The following is a 16,639-nucleotide window of genomic DNA, read 5'->3' on the forward strand; positions in this document are numbered from 1 at the left end:
AAAACACAATAGCCCTCCACCCTGCCCTCCAACTAGCTTTTGCTTGACACCTCTGAAGTCGCAAATGGCGGTGGTCTGGTGTCAGTGGAATGCACACTACAGGGCATATGGTTTGGAGTGCTCCTTGAAGTAATTGATTGTAACAGTTCATTCTGTTACTATGGTTCCAACTGCAGCTGAAATTGCTGCTGCAGATGTAGTACAGTGCACCAGAGCCATGTACCGAACATGATAGTCTTCCCTCTCGATAGTGTCACAGGGCCATCTGGAACCCAGTTGTCTTGTGACTGTACATTCCTGTGACCACCTTTGCCAGCATTCATTTGCAGTGGCTATATTTCTGCCAAGTCTTTCTGCAGTATTGCAGAAGTAACATCCAGCTTCTCGTAGCCCGATTGCACAACTTCATTCAAAAGTCGCCTCACTGGCATTTGTAAAATTTCTTTGTGAAACATATCAAAACTTAGTTTTATGAACCCTCTTTAATTTAAAAATCCCTGTTCGAAACCATTTTTTCTCTGCTGTTTATTTCTTTTCCTGTTCATCCAGTAATTTTCTTTAACTGCCCTAAATGCAAACACTCATCAACTGCATCTGTGACTGCATTATTAGCTTCCACAATTTGATTTTTTGTGTGTTGGTTATGTATCATTTCTGTATAGTTGTAATTGATTTATGTCTTGAAACTTCCTGATAGACGAAAATGTGCAGGACCAAGATGTGAACTTGGGATCTTTGCTGTTTGTGGGCAAGTGTTCTACCAGTTGAGCTACCCAAGAATGATGCATGAATCACCCTAACAGAAGTACTTTTTTTCTACTTTGTGGGACTAGTACTCTTTGAAGAAAGGATATTGTGGAAATGTAGCCCAACAACAGCCTGGGGTTGGATGAAATTTGGAAGGTGGAAGATGAGGTACCAATGGAAGCAAAAGTTGTGTGGACAGGTTGTGAGTCATACTTGGAGAGCTTAGTCAAGCCCTTGCCAGCAAAAGGTAAAGGTCTCAGATTTGAGTCCTGATCTGGCAGACAGTTCTAATTTGCTAGAAAGTTTTGAATCAGTGCACACTCCACTGCTGAGTGAAACTTCATTTTGGATTTATGTCTTATTTTCAAAATCACTGTTTATGTTCTTGCACGCATTGTTAAAAAATAGCTGCATTAGGGTAAAGCTTACAATGTCAATAGCAGAGCTAAAGTGATTCAAATACATTTCATCAACAGACTTTAGTTCCATGTTTTCCCCGTTTAAGGATCTGAAAACCTCCCCTACAATTACTGAGAATAATTTCAGTTATATGAAGTCTCCTTGCCCCAGTTCTTTTCAAATTTTGAATTTCCTACTATCTTGATGTAATGCAGTGTAAAAGATAGGATTCATTCTTCAGTATAGTAACATGGGGTTGAATCAGTGCCATTTTCTCAAGAGATGTTATTTGTTCCTATTTAATTTCACTTTCTTTTGTACTGTGAGGCAAAATAGGTGGGTGCTGTATAAGGAAAATGACATTCTCTTTAACTATTCACCATCTCATTACAAGTGGCAGAATATATTATAATATTCTATTTGAGCTATAGTCTATGGAATATTTCATTTCATTGGCTTGTAAGTTATGGCCTGATTTTACATCATTATTACCAATAATAATGTCATGTATATTGAACTGACTTTCAGTTTCTTGATGTTACACACGTGTGTGTGTAATGGTTGATTTAAATGGCATACTATTTACAATCTTCTTTAGTGGAATGTTTATGAAATTCATGATGAAATATTTATGAACTATACATAGTTTACTCATTCTAAATTTTTGATGTATATTTTATATTTGTGGTAGGCATTGCTACTAAGTATAAAAAATTCTTGTAGGGAAGTTTTCATCAACTGTCTGCCCTTCCCTATGGCTGTGTCCATGGTGTGATCGTACATTTACATCAAAAGGAAACATGAAAGTACACATCAGAGACCTACATAAACAGCAGGAGCGTCTTCGTTGTGAATTGTGTGGTGCCGGCAGCAGAAATAAGGGTTCTTTGCGCATTCATATGTATCGATATCACAGAACAAACACAGGAAATAGTCAACCTAGTTAGCGTACAAGAATGTAAATTTAGAGCATGTATTACAAATTGTTAATTTTTAGTACAGATTTGGACTTCTTTGTGTTAATTGTACGTAGATCTTAGTATTGTATACAATACATCTTGTAAAATGATGCTAATATTTTGTAACTGTTTCTGGGAGTTGGATTGTCATTTATTGTTTTGTAACAAATGTCATGTTTATCTGTGTCATTTTTTGATGATTGGTTATCTATGAATACTACAAATAAATAACAGTTTTCATTTATTCAAAATTATAATAAAAATCTAAAAGTCTTGTACTTAAAACAATATGTCAAGGTTTACATTTTCTGTATTAGGCAACAGAAATAATGCATATTTTCTGAAGATCCGATGCTTAGTGATTTATTTCAAGCTATGCACAATATCAGTAAGCAATGTTTCTCATATTAAAGGTTGCAAATGTTTGGTGAATAGGTGGGGAAGGGGGGGGGGGGGGGGTTGTTGTTTTCTTAATGCTTAACTTTTTTATACTTATTTTTGTCTTTTATACCAGTATCCATAACTTGAGCTCTCCTTCAATCTCTGGAGATAATTAAAAGTTTCGTTGATATCTGAAAACAAATAATTAAACATGAACATAGTTTCACAGTTCTGTTTCTTCAAATAAAAATGACAGGAAAAGGAGACTAGAAGCCTTTGGAATAGTTCCATTCCCCTGTCAACCAAGGCAATGGGAATGCTCCTTCTCCAATGTGACGTCTCTAAATGAAATGTTGAACTGCTTAAGTAACCATAAACATGCATGTATGCTGTAATCACCAATTTTCACAGTGCTTGTGCTTCTCACACTTGAGTGATGAAGCGTAACATGCCCTAATTTGTTTATTATTAGGCATTTTGTTTTGCACCTCTTGAGGGTTACATTACTTGTCATGGAAGTATTGTTGCAGGTATACTGAGAGGCAATGTATTAATAATGCGAGTCTGCGATGTCTGTGTTCCATTAATTGCACTGAAACTCACAGATACAAAAGTAATTTTTTTTAGAAAAAAACCTTAGAAATGTCCATGGTTTGTCTTCCAATTCGCATGAGAAAATCAAAACTTACTTTATTTGGCAGAGTTTTCTCACTTGTTATAGTTGCTTAGCTTGATTAACAAGTTAGGAATTACAGAACTCAAAGAGTCACTGAATGAAGTACTCATTTAGCTCTATGGCCTCCAACTTTATTCCACCTTCTCTGTATGTTGTGACACTCCATTTTTGCAGACAGTAATGGCATACTAACATGTCTCACTCTAGATGCATCTGTTTAATTTCTGTGACTTCTACATGAAGTTCTGTTAAGCATAGCACATATACTGAAATACTTTTAAGATTTTTCTATTTCCTGTAGTGATCTTTGATGCTAATATTTCTTATTTGACAGTCCAAAAATGTTGTGATGGTTATCATTTGTGCTGTTCAAGCTGCTGTTTTTTATTTTTTCACTAATTCTGCTACTGTTTATTAGTTATCTAGCAGCTTTGTGTATTGTAAATTACTCTAAAACTGGCCTATTTTTAATATTATAAATCACTGAGATACAGTTTACAGTGTTCTGCTTGCACTAAATACTTCTGGAAATTAGTCATCCAAGTAATCTCTTACTGGAAAAATGAGGCAGTCAGCACCCGTTACTTGTGGCCTCAGCTGTCGTTCAGGTGTGGGATAACAAGAAACTCATGGCTCAAGTACAATAGCTCATGAGCCAATCGACTCTATTATACTCACAGCTGGAGGCCACCAGTGAAGTTAGGTAATATTTGACCCGCTATAAAAACTGTGTACATGACAAGTACGTGCTCAATGGATAGATTATTTCATCATCATAATATTTTCATATTTCCTTTTTTCATACTCTCTAATTTCCAATCATTATTGTATCAGAATAATGCCATTTTTTCCTTCGTTGAGCATGTGCCCAGATAAAAAAACCTGGCTGCTATAACCACACTCATTGTATGAAAGTGTTTCATGACTGTTCATTGAAAGAAATAATATTCGTTAAGATATCTAAATATAGCCCAAACTAAAAATACAAAATATTTGGGTTTCATAAGAGATTTTAAAATCAGTAGCAGTTGAAGATAAAGTAACATATGCCAACTATGTGCCTTAAAAAATGTACTTATAAATTTCATAACACTAACCTAAATATTAAATGTACATTATGACATTATATGACATTTACATAGGTGCCCTGTGTTATAAGTGTCATCACATACTTCGCTTGCCACTAGTTCTGTTATGGATTAACAAAAGTCATTAACATAACATAAATTGATACAGCTGCACTTACCTTGTACAATTACACCCACAGTGCTAAAATTTCTTTTATGCACAATAGTACTCGAGGGAATTCATATGACTTCTTTTGCAACATTTTGGAGAGTTTGAGGAAAGCACAGGAACTGACATTCAACCAAGACAGCTAAATTCTGAAGTGTCCAGATATGTCTCAGATTCATCTTTATGCTTAGAAGTTGATGAACAGCAGCTCCAAAACTTCATTGTAGGAGAGCGTATAGGATGTTATTTTACTTCTGCCGCAACTATGCTTTCTAGCCTTCGACAAAATTTTGGGTGAATATGTTCTTTCCTCTCACTCAGGATGAGTAGTTCCTTGAAATGAAGAAGTTGTATTCGAGAAATGAGAACCTTTTAGTTCATTAATGACTTTCTCTTTAGGAAGTTTTCGCATGTACTTTCAGCAACTTCAGTTTTGATTTGTCGTCTTCACTTTGGCATGAATCTAGTCAACCAAATATCCAAGGCACTACAAAAGACAGCTTTGGTTTTATTTTATCCCCAAGGCCTCCTTAAAACTTTTCATCAAGTTAATTATGTTGTTCACTACATCAGGTTGACATGGTATACCATTTCCCCTATGTTTAACTGACATAGCAGGCTTTAAGTGTTATTTTGTTGCAGATTAATGGATCTATCTTTGTGTAGGTGGTATTCCATTTAAATAGAATATGTTGGTGTAAGATTTTTTCTAGTCTTGCCATCAAACTAGATTGTTTCATATATCCTACTGGTCTTTGTACTATTTGCATGGCATTATAAATATGAGACAGCTGCTCAGTAAGGAACTTTTATCCATTTTGCACCTTAATGCTATGCACTGTGTAATGCAGACTTTAGCAGTGCTGAAGAGCTTTTTCTGTGTTCGGACCTTGATCCATTACAGATGTTGACAGCTTAATTCCAGAGTGGCTGTTACATTTTGTCATATAATTCTGTTGGAAAGTGTCTAGTCATTTTTGTAAGGTCTATCGTCAGAATATAATAATACCGGATGTGATAAAATAATGTGTCTTGTTTCAGAATTAAATTCAGTTCTCAGCAGCACAATTATTTTTATTTTGCTTTACCAGTTTCAACAGATTAATCTGTCATCTTCAGAAGCATACAAAATTTGGGATATTATAAATCATTAGAATGTGGCCATATATTTATGTAAAGTAAAAGAAATGTGTTATAAAACCATACTTAATACTGGTTTAACAGATGTCAATATCTTCTTCACAGGAGTGTAATGCCGTGACATCCAAAAATGCGAGTAGTGAATGTCATAATTATAAAAACAGATTGCTAATTGACAGTAAATGAATAACATTCGTGTGCATAGCCAAGTTGTTGTGTTAGCAGCAAGGAACGTATGTAAAATCATGTATTAGAAGTATAACATAGTTATATAAAGGAAGTTATACATAATACATTTAAAAATGTGTCACATAGTTCCACATAACCTATTGCTGACATTAATACCTAAAGGGAATGGGCTAATTTTCACCATTGTGTAAGATGCTATACAATCAGAATTGTGTCTATATGTCACTGCAAGCTGATAGTTCAACAAATCTTTGGAACTGGGGTAGGAATGCTTATAAATTTCAAAATATTATAAGAGATTCATTTTGTAGTGTTTTCGGTTACACAAAATTTCGTGCTGAGCAATATGAAAGAGGAAGTCCATGTTTCTAAACTCTGAGATGTTCTACGGGAGTTGTTTTATATGAATTTTCACCATCTTTGTTGAGGAAGTGCTAATGACAACGCCTCTGTCCTATAAAATGTGGACACACATTGCATTGAATTTTATGTACCCCAGATTTGAGAAATTTGTCGTTTGGTGGCTTCCCATTTTGTATAAAGAGCGGCTTGGTGACATTACTGTTGGTGAAAGACACAGTCATATTTTTTTAAACAAATTATCTATATGATATGAAATGTCAGTGGGATTGTAGTGTCAGAAAGACTATTGTTATTGAGTGTACAGGAACTTATATTGTTATTGATTTTATTTTTGTATAGTTTTTGTACAAGGCTTTCTTGATATCCATTTTTGACTGCAATTTACTTTAGCTTATTAAGGTCACTAGCGATAGCTGAAAAGGTTAGGGGGCCTCAAGTATATAGCCCATCACAGCATGAAAGATGGGCAATTTGTGCATAAAGGGGCTGCAGTCGAGACACAGTGGGCAGAGACAGTGGTCGTGTGTTTTGAGTTTTGCCTGTGTGAAAGTGTGTGTATTTTGTACTCCAGAAGAGGACCTTCTCACCAAAAGCTTAAATGTACAGCAGTTTTTTTGTGGCACCTGTCTGCGATTCAACGTCACCTCTGTATTGTGAGTAACAATTTATCATTTTTATAATATTATTGTAATTTCATCCTGGACTTAGCATTGTTTGTTTTTCAGCTGTTTTATATATAACTTGTTTATATACATTTGTTACACTCCTTGCATATGCTTTCTTCTGTATATTTCTTGCTCCTAGCACAACAACTTGACTATGTACATAAATGTGATTGATTTATTGTAAATTATCAATTTGTTTTTATAATTATCACATACACTCCTGGAAATTGAAATAAGAACACTGTGAATTCATTGTCCCAGGAAGGGGAAACTTTATTGACACATTCCTGGGGTCAGATACATCAAATGCTCACACTGACAGAACCACAGGCACATAGACACAGGCAACAGACCATGCACAATGTCGGCACTAGTACAGTGTATATCCACCTTTCGCAGCAATGCAGGCTGCTATTCTCCCATGGAGACGATCGTAGAGATGCTGGATGTAGTCCTGTGGAACGGCTTGCCATGCCATTTCCACCTGGCGCCTCAGTTGGACCAGCGTTCGTGCTGGACGTGCAGACTGCGTGAGACGACGCTTCATCCAGTCCCAAACATGCTCAATGGGGGACAGATCCGGAGATCTTGCTGGCCAGGGTAGTTGACTTACACCTAGAGCACGTTGGGTGGCACGGGATACATGCGGACGTGCATTGTCCTGTTGGAACAGCAAGTTCCCTTGCCGGTCTAGGAATGGTAGAACGATGGGTCTGATGATGGTTTGGATGTACCGTGCACTATTCAGTGTCCCCTCGACGATCACCAGAGGTGTACGGCCAGTGTAGGAGATCGCTCCCCACACCATGATGCCGGGTGTTGGCCCTGTGTGCCTCGGTCGTATGCAGTCCTGATTTTGGCGCTCACCTGCACGGCGCCAAACACGCATACGACCATCATTGGCCCCAAGGCAGAAGCGACTCTCATCGCTGAAGACGACATGTCTCCATTCGTCCCTCCATTCACGCCTGTCGCGACACCACTGGAGGCGGGCTGCACGATGTTGGGGCGTGAGCGGAAGACGGCCTAACGGTGTGCGGGACCATAGCCCAGCTTCATGGAGACAGTTGCGAATGGTCCTCGCCGATACCCCAGGAGCAACAGTGTCCCTAATTTGCTGGGAAGTGGCGGTACGGTCCCCTACAGCACTGCGTAGGATCCTACGGTCTTGGCATGCATCCGTGCGTCGCTGCGGTCCGGTCCCAGGTCGACGGGCACGTGCACCTTCCGCCGACCACTGGCGACAACATCGATGTACTGTGGAGACCTCACACCCCACGTGTTGAGCAATTCGGCGGTACGTCCACCCAGCCTCCCGCATGCCCATGTCCATTTCCAGGAGTGTATATAAATTTTTGGACGTATCATGGCATTATGCTTCTGTGAAGAAGATAATCAATTCTGCTGAACCACTATTAAGAAAGTTTTTCTGATTCACTTTTTATACTTTGCCTAAGTATACAGCCAAGTTCTAATTATTTATAATATCCCAAATTTTGTAGGCTTCTGAAGATGACAGATTAATCTGTTGAAACATGTAAAACAAAATTAAAATATTTGTGCAGCTGATCTATTTTGTGATAATTGTGAGAGCAAACATCTCACATCATAGAACTCTCATTCTTATCAATAGCTCACTTCAGTGACTATATCCTAAATAGGTTGAGACACAGTTCTTGGAGAAGGTAAAATCTTTTGAGCACTCAGCGAGGGAAAGATTAATAAAAATTTCACCACAGACAATGTAGAAAAGCCATATCAGTACACACATTAGCACATACATTCCCCATCCCTCTAGCACTCGTAGGAATAATTGTGAATATAAAATATTTGATATTTTTGCATTTAATGTTTTATTGTGCTTGTGCTCTGTATATGTGAGAAGTGCTTTGAATCCCTGTCTTTGGCAACCTATATAACCCCAGGACAACCAATACCTTTTTTAGCTACTATCTGCAATTAAAAATAGCATTAATAAACACTGACTGGTTCTGTCAGATACGGCTATTATCTCATTCTCCTACCTTTTTTAAAATAATGGCAAAAACGTTTTGAAACTACAATGCTAGAAATAAACAAACACACAATTGTTGTGAATATTCCTGTTAAAGTCACAGAAAAACATAGGTATGAAGAAGCAAACTGTGAAGAAAGCATGGGTAACAGAAGAAATGTTTTGGCTGATCAATGAAAGAAAGAAGTATAAAAATGTTAAAGGAAAGTCAGGAATGCTGAAATACAAGTTGCTGAGGAATGAAATAAATAGGAGATGCAAGGAATCCAGGGCGAAATGGCTACATGAAAAATGTGAAGAAATCGAAAAAGAAATGATTATCAGAAGGACTGACTTCTGTGAAACCAAAAGCAAGTATGTGATAACATTAAGAGTGCAACAGGAATTCTGCTAATAAATGCAAAGGAGAGAGTGGGTAGGTGGAAAGAGTACATTGAAGACCTCTGTGAGGGGGGAAGATTTATCTGATGTGATTGAGTAACAAACAGGAGTTGATTTAAAAGGGATACAGGATCCAGTATTAGAATAAGAATTTAAAAGAGCTTTGGAGAACTTAAAATAAAAAAGGCAGAAGGAATAGATACCATTTTATCAGAATTTCTAAAATCGTTGAGGGAAGTGGCAACAAAATAAATATTCACATTGGTGTTTAGAATGTATGAGTCTGGTGACATACCATGTGACTTTCGGAAAAATATCATTCACACAATTTCGAAGACTGCAAGAGCTGACAAGTGTGAGAATTATTGTACAGTCAGCATAACAGCTCATGCACCCAAGTCGCTCACAAGAATAATATACAGAAGAATGGAAAAGAAAATTGAAGATGTGTTAGATGATGATCAGTTTGGATTTATGAAAAGTTTAGGCACCAGACAAGCAATTTTGACTTTGCAGTTGATAGTGGAAGCAAACTAAAAAAATTCAAGATACATTCATATGTTTTGTCGACCTGGAAGAAACATTCAACAATGTAAAATGCTGCAAGATGTTCGAAATTCTGAGAAAAATAGGGGTAACCCATAGGGAGAGACAAGTAATATACAATATGTACAAGAGCCAAGAGGGAAAAATAAGAGTGGAAGACCAAGAATGAGATGTTTCGATTTAAAAAAAGGATGTAAGACAGGCTTTAATCTCTCACCCCCTGCTGTTCAATCAGTACATCAAAAAAGCAAGGATGGAAATAAAGGAAAGGTTCATGAGGGGAGTAAAATTCAAAGTGAAAGGATATCAGTGATACAATTCGGTGATGATATCGCTATCCTGAGTTAAAGTGAAGGAGTACTACATGATCTGCTGGATGGAATGAACAGCCTGATGAGTACAGAATATGGATTGAGAGTAAATCGAAGACAAACGAAAGTAATGAGAAGTAGGAGAAATGAGAAAGTTAACATCAGGACTGATGCTCACAAAATAGATGAAGTTAAGAAATCAGAAATCTAAGCAACAAAATAGCCAATGATGGATCGTCCAAGGAAGACATCAAAAGAAGACAAGCGGTAGCATAATGGGCATTCCTGGGCAAGAGAAGTCTACTAGCATCAAACATAGACCTTAATTTGAGGAAGAAATTTCTGAAAATGTATGTGTGGAGCACAGCATTTTATCGCAGTGAAACTTGGACTATAGGAAATCCGAGACAGAAGATAATTGAAAAATTTGAGATGTTGTGCTACAGAAGAATGTTAAAAATTAGGTGGACTGATAAGGTAAGGAATGAAGAGGTTCTGCACATAACCAGAGAGGAAAGGAAAATGTGGTAAGCACTGAAAAGGAGAAGAGACTGGATGACAGGACATCTGTTAAGACATCGGGGAATGATTCCATGGTACTAGAGGAAGCTGTGGAGTACAAAAACGGTAGAGGAAGACAGAGATTGGAATACATCCAGCAAGTAATTGGGGACATAGGTTGCAGGTGGTACTATGAGATGAAGATTTTGGCACAGGAGAGGAATTCGTGGCAGTCAGAAGACTGATGACTCAGAAAAGCCATAAGTTGAAATATGATTGACAGTTCCTTTGGAAATAAGGTACATTATTAAAATTATTTGATGAAATCAAAAGAACACTATTCTAAATATGTCATTTATTTATTTATGTATTTCTTTGCTGTTCAGTTCTTCCCTCCATCCACCTCTCCCTCTAATTAGACATCTTGTGGCATGATCCAAATTTTGTCTCTCTAGATTTGTGTGTAACAGATATATTCTAAGTTACAGAAGATAGTAAGAGAAAGAAATATATCATTTTTTTATAAAATGGAAATGGAAAGACTGCAGCCCTTCAATAAAATATCTTGCAAATAAGCCTAATATAAATGATATCCTGTTTCTTTCCTTTAAACTCACTTTCCTCATACTCTTCCTTTCCTGCTTTGCTGACTCCATTTATTACTTGTACCTCTTATATTCTGTGAATATGTGAAGGCAGTTCAGAATGAATCATAAATCAAGTCACTGTTTTCTTCAGTCTGTGTGAGCATCCTCCTATAAAACAGTTTTTAATGTTCAGAACTTTCTGTGACTGTGGCATACAACAGCTTAGTCATTGGCTTTACATGTTCAAAATGTTTTAGCCAAAGGTTGCTTTTGTTCCACACTACATGTCAAACATCTTCAGCTGTATACTAAAAATACCTTACGTACCTTCCTATGAATTAAATAAAAATGCAATAAAAGCTTTCTGGATTCCTTACCATGTCAATCTGTAGGGTGTCCACAATGTTTTGGGAGAAATGTTCTCACCTCACATTTTCAGAGTGACTGTGTCACACAGTGGAAGGAGAGAACGCGCATACTGAAATTCCACGGACACCTCACGGATTGACACAACTGATAATGTGAGAATATTTCATTGAATTGATGTATCACTAAAAACTTTGCCTAAATGAATATATTTGGAGGACCAGTAAAGAAGGGATAAATAGAAGACAGGAGGTGAAAATAAAGTTGAAATTTTATTGAATTTATTAATTTGTGCAAACTGTGTCTTCAGTAATTTTCTTCCAATTCAATTTCTCATCAATTCACACACCCAGAAATTTTGAGTATTCTGCCTTAGCAGAAGACTTCTGTTCATAGTCTATGTTTATCAATGGTGTTATGCTGTTTACTTTACAGAATTGTATAAACTGTGTTTTCTCATAATTTAGTGAGAGTCCATTTGCAGAGAACCTCTTAATAATTTTCTGAAAGGCGTTTTTTTGCAATTTCCTCAGCTGATTCTTGCTGGTTGGGTGTGATTACTGTACTTGTATCATTAGCAAAAAGAACTAGCTTTGCGTCTTCATGAATATAGAGTGGCAAATTGTTGATATATAAGGGACCCAAGACTGAACCCTGTGAACCCAGTGGGACACCATACTTGATACCTCCGCAGCTAAGAGGAGTCTGCTGGTTTTTGCATGCTATCTGTACTGTTAATTTCAACCTTCTCATTCTTCCAGTTTTGTGCACTGTCCCACTCATACCACAATACTTAAGCTTATCTAGGAGAAATTCACGATTCACTCAGTCATAATTCTTTGAGAGATCACAAAATATCCCAATAGGTGATGTTTAGATGTTCAAAGCATTTAATATTTGATCAGTGGAAGCAGATATAGCATTTTCTGTTGGAAAGCCTTTCTGAAAGCCAAATTGACATTTTGTTAGTACTTAATTTTTTCAAATACATGATGCTACTCTTGAATACATTACTTTTTAAAGAATTTTGGATAAAGCTGTCAGAAGTGAGTTTGGGTGGTAGTCGTTAGCATCAGATCTATCCCCCTTTTTATGCAATGGTTTGACAATAGCGTATTTCAGTCTATCTGGAAAAATGTCCTGTTTCAGGGAGCTATTACATATGTGGCTGAGAATCCTACTTATTTGTTGGGAACAAGCTTTTAGTTCTCTGTTGGAAATGCCATAAATTCCATGTGGGTTTTTACTTTTGAGTGAATTTATTATTTTCCTAATTTCAGGAGGAGAGGTGGGTTGAATTTCAGTTTTATCAAATTGCATGGGTACTGCCTCTTTCATATACTGCCTTGCATTTTCTAACAAATAGCTGGGAGTCTTATTTAAAAAATGATTATTAAAAATGTTTTCTACTTCTGTCTTCTTGTTAACAAAATTTTCATTATATTTGATAGAAATACAGTCTTTCTGTGGTCTCGGTTGCCCTGTTTCCATTTCAACAATATTCCAATTTTTTTTAATTTTATTATTAGCTGTACTAATCTCAGACATAATGCACTTACTCCTGGACTTTGTAATAGCTTTTCTTAATACAGTGCAATGGTGTTTATAATGTTTCTCTGTTTTGGAATCATTACTCCTCCTAGCTATAAGATACATTTCCTTTTTCAAAATATTTTTATCCCTTTAGTAAGACATGGCTTTTTGCATGGTTTCTTAGAATTATATTTCACTGTTCTCTTACGGAAACTTTTTTCAAATATACTCACAAAGGTATCATGAAATAGATTAAATTTTTAATTAGCATCTTGTTCCCTGTATACCTCATCCCAGTCTAACTGTTGCAAGCTTTCCCTAAAATTTTGAATGGTTAAATTGTTAATTGAATGCACTAGTTTGGGAGGACTGTTTCACATTACTATATGGAGTTATATCATATACTGTAACTAACTGTAAATCATGATTAGACAGACCATTCTTAACAGGATAAGTTTTATTTGATTAAATTTATCTTGGTCTATGAATACATTATCTATCAGTGTGCTGCCTTCCTGTACCACCCTAGCAGGAAAATCAATAGCTGATATCAGATTTAAAGAATCAAGTAATACTCCAAGGTCAAGATTTATATCAGACTCTTTCAGAAAACCTACATTGAAATCCCCACAGACAATCATTTGCTTTCCTCTGACTGACAGATACCGCAATAAAGAATCCAAGTTTTTCAAAAATATTTGAAAATTTCCCAATGGGGACCCATACACGGCTACAATTATAAAAGCGCCATTATTTAGTTTAAGCTCACATGCATATGCTTCAGTATGCAATTTTTTTTAGTTTTTAAATTTTTCACACTATGATAGATTTTAACATATGTGGCAACTCCTCCTCTCTCCATAGTGTCTCTACTTACATGTGCTGAAAACCTATATCCACCTACATTTTCCATTTCCATACCTGTGACTGTATGATGTTCAGACAGGCATAGTACACCTATTCCACCCTCAGTTTCTAAATCTTCTAAACAAAGAAGAAGCTCATCTACTTTGTTTTTTAACCCCTTGATATTCTGATGCAATATATTAACATTATTTTTCACTGTGTTTTTATGTGACTCTTGTGACATACTAACATTATTTTTCACTCTACTGTAGTGAGAATCATGTGATATTTTCACATCTCTAGTATCTGCCTGTCTGAACTTCTCATTAAGCTTAATTTTAATCAATGTAGGCTGATTGGACACTTATCTTAGCCTACAAAAAGTACTCCCATGATTTTCAGTGCCCCCCCCCCTTCCTCCCCCCTTAAAGATTTTGCTATCATCATAGCCAATTTACCCTTTTCTTTCCTATTGAGATGCAGGTCATGTCTTGTGAAGTCCCACCTACGTACTAATATCATCAACAGGAACCAAATCTATGCCTGACAAAGTAGCTGCCCGAAGCAGCTGATCTAGCTTCATATTGATCCTCCTGACAGAGCTGTTCAGTTGGGGCCGATCATACTGCAAGAAAGCAGGAACCTAGCCAACATGTGTATCATTCATTGGAGATGCTTTTTTTACCAGGTCACGCTCAATATTGTAGCCCTGATCCATATCAATACAGTTTCGTGCTCCACCCACTACCACAATATGATCCTGCTTTGTAAAACCCTTGCACAATGATCCTACATTCTCTATCACTTGGCTAAGACATGCACTGGGCTTGAAAATACTTGTGACCTGGTACCTGTCACCTAATTTTTCCTGCAAGATCTGGCCCACATCTCTTCCATGGCTACTACCTAGCAACAGAACATTCTTCCTACTTTCTACTTTTTTGCAACAGTTGGTTTCCTAGTAAAAGTCTGTTGAGTGCTGACTACACTTACATCTACTTGAGCCTCTTCCTTAGTTGACTAAGGTAGCAAGACAAATCTGTTGTCTGTGCCAATGATGAAACTGTCAAATATTGTTCTCTTTCTGTGGCCCCTGTTCCTTGCTACCACTTCCTACCTGTCTTTGCCCTTCTCCCCCATTAACCTCAACAGTTCCTCCCTAGCACTATGCAGTTCAGCCTGAAGGGCTCTAATCTTCACTTCCTGTTCCACTATTTTCCTATCCCTTGAACATTATCTGCAATACCATGGAAGAGACCCATTTACTTCCCCAATTACCATGCCACTACATTCAGCCCAATGTAACCATCTGTCACTGCAGCTGCACAGAACCCCAGAACTGACTTTCCTACGGCAGCTCAAGTACTTCTCGCTCATGGCTGTTTACAATATTTTTACAAAATTTATCTAGGCAATAACAGTAATATTCTATTAACTTCAGATCACAAGAGTCACTAAAGTCATGTGGAACACCAATATATGTGTATACTATTAATATAGTAACTTAATGCAGTTAAACTAATGTTAAAAAATCAAAACTTGTATACCCGAAAAATTAGACCTAATATCGTTTATGCATGATATGTACTTTATGCACTTTGAAAGGAAATAAAAGATAGAATTTAAAACCTATAATTCCCTGAGTACGTTTACACAACTTCCTTCACTTTCTAAAGTTCTCTTCCTTCCTCTTTCGCCAGAACTCCTTCATCCGTTGGCTCACTCGTGCACGTTCTTCTGCTGAGAATACTCTGTTCTTCCTTGTTTTGTCCTCAAAGAAATCCTTCACCTCCGCAACCTTTTTCTTAAAGATTTGCCTGTCACAATTTCTTCTGCCATGATCCCACATTTTTCTAGATCCCAGTGCACTTCTTTCACCCATGGTACTTGTGTCTTCCTGTTCTCCTGGAAGAGAAGAATCTTGCTGGCGAGCCTCTCTGATTCCATACTTTTAATATGTCCATAGAAAGACAGTTGATACCTTATTATAAATGATTTTTGTCTTAATTTCAAACTTGTTCCACTCAGTTCTTCCATTTGTTTTGAAAGTCAGTTGTGCTAGAAGCAGTTAAGTATAATGCCTTTAGCAAAACAGATGTGGCTCAGGTATGTTGCATTAATGTGCATTGCTTCACCTTTTTGCCAGTTTAAGCTATCTGAAAAATTCACCTAGGACTGTTAAGAATTATTTTTCATGTACGGATCCTCTTTACTTCACTTCTTTATCAGTTCTGTTCCTGTTTTAATTTCTTTATATTTTTATTGCACTCACTTGTCTCTTTTATCAAATTTTTGTTGTATCTTTTCACACACTATTGAAATCATTTTTAAATGATTTTCAGAAATTCAGTATATTCTCTCATGTTCTTATTATGATTTACTTAAAACTCTTACATTCTCTTTCATAGTTGCCTTATTCTATTTGAGATTTTTTATCTTTTTCTTTCTTGGTACATCTGTTTTTGTGGTAGTGCATATGTTAAATAATTGGCATTTTTGTCTATTCATGTATATCTTCATTCTATAAGATGTAGAATTTGATGTTTAATTTAATATATTGTATTTCACTGTTCATAATAAATATTCATGAGCTAACTTTCTGACACTATGTTTGAAGAGTGTGTTTCTTTCAACTTTTGTTTCTACTTTCTATTCTGCATCTTATAAGTTTATGACCATTTGCAATTTGAAAGTTGTTAAGGACTGGCAATTACTGTGAAATATGTTCATTGTTTTATAAAATACAGGTTATTTCATTTTTGCATGTTTGCATCTTTTGAAGTCTATTTGGTTTATTTT

The 16,639-nt window shown here is 36.5% G+C and overlaps 1 protein-coding gene across 9 annotated transcripts in view; it reads left to right on the forward strand.

The window, feature by feature from the left end:
- The window catches only part of LOC126358278 (modifier of mdg4-like), a 342,870-nt gene that overhangs the window by 279,393 nt on the left and 46,838 nt on the right, over positions 1 to 16,639 (forward strand). The window contains exon 6 of one of the 9 annotated variants that reach the window (XM_050007540.1): positions 1,870 to 2,452. The exons of the other annotated variants lie outside the window; for them this stretch is intronic. Coding sequence (XP_049863497.1) covers positions 1,870 to 2,093 — 224 coding nt within the window. The 3' untranslated portion in view covers positions 2,094 to 2,452. Of the gene's footprint in view, positions 1 to 1,869; positions 2,453 to 16,639 lie in introns of those variants that run through there. 9 annotated transcript variants of the gene reach the window in all.

Source organism: Schistocerca gregaria, chromosome 1, assembly GCF_023897955.1.
Source record: "Schistocerca gregaria isolate iqSchGreg1 chromosome 1, iqSchGreg1.2, whole genome shotgun sequence".
NCBI lineage: Eukaryota > Metazoa > Arthropoda > Insecta > Orthoptera > Acrididae > Schistocerca > Schistocerca gregaria.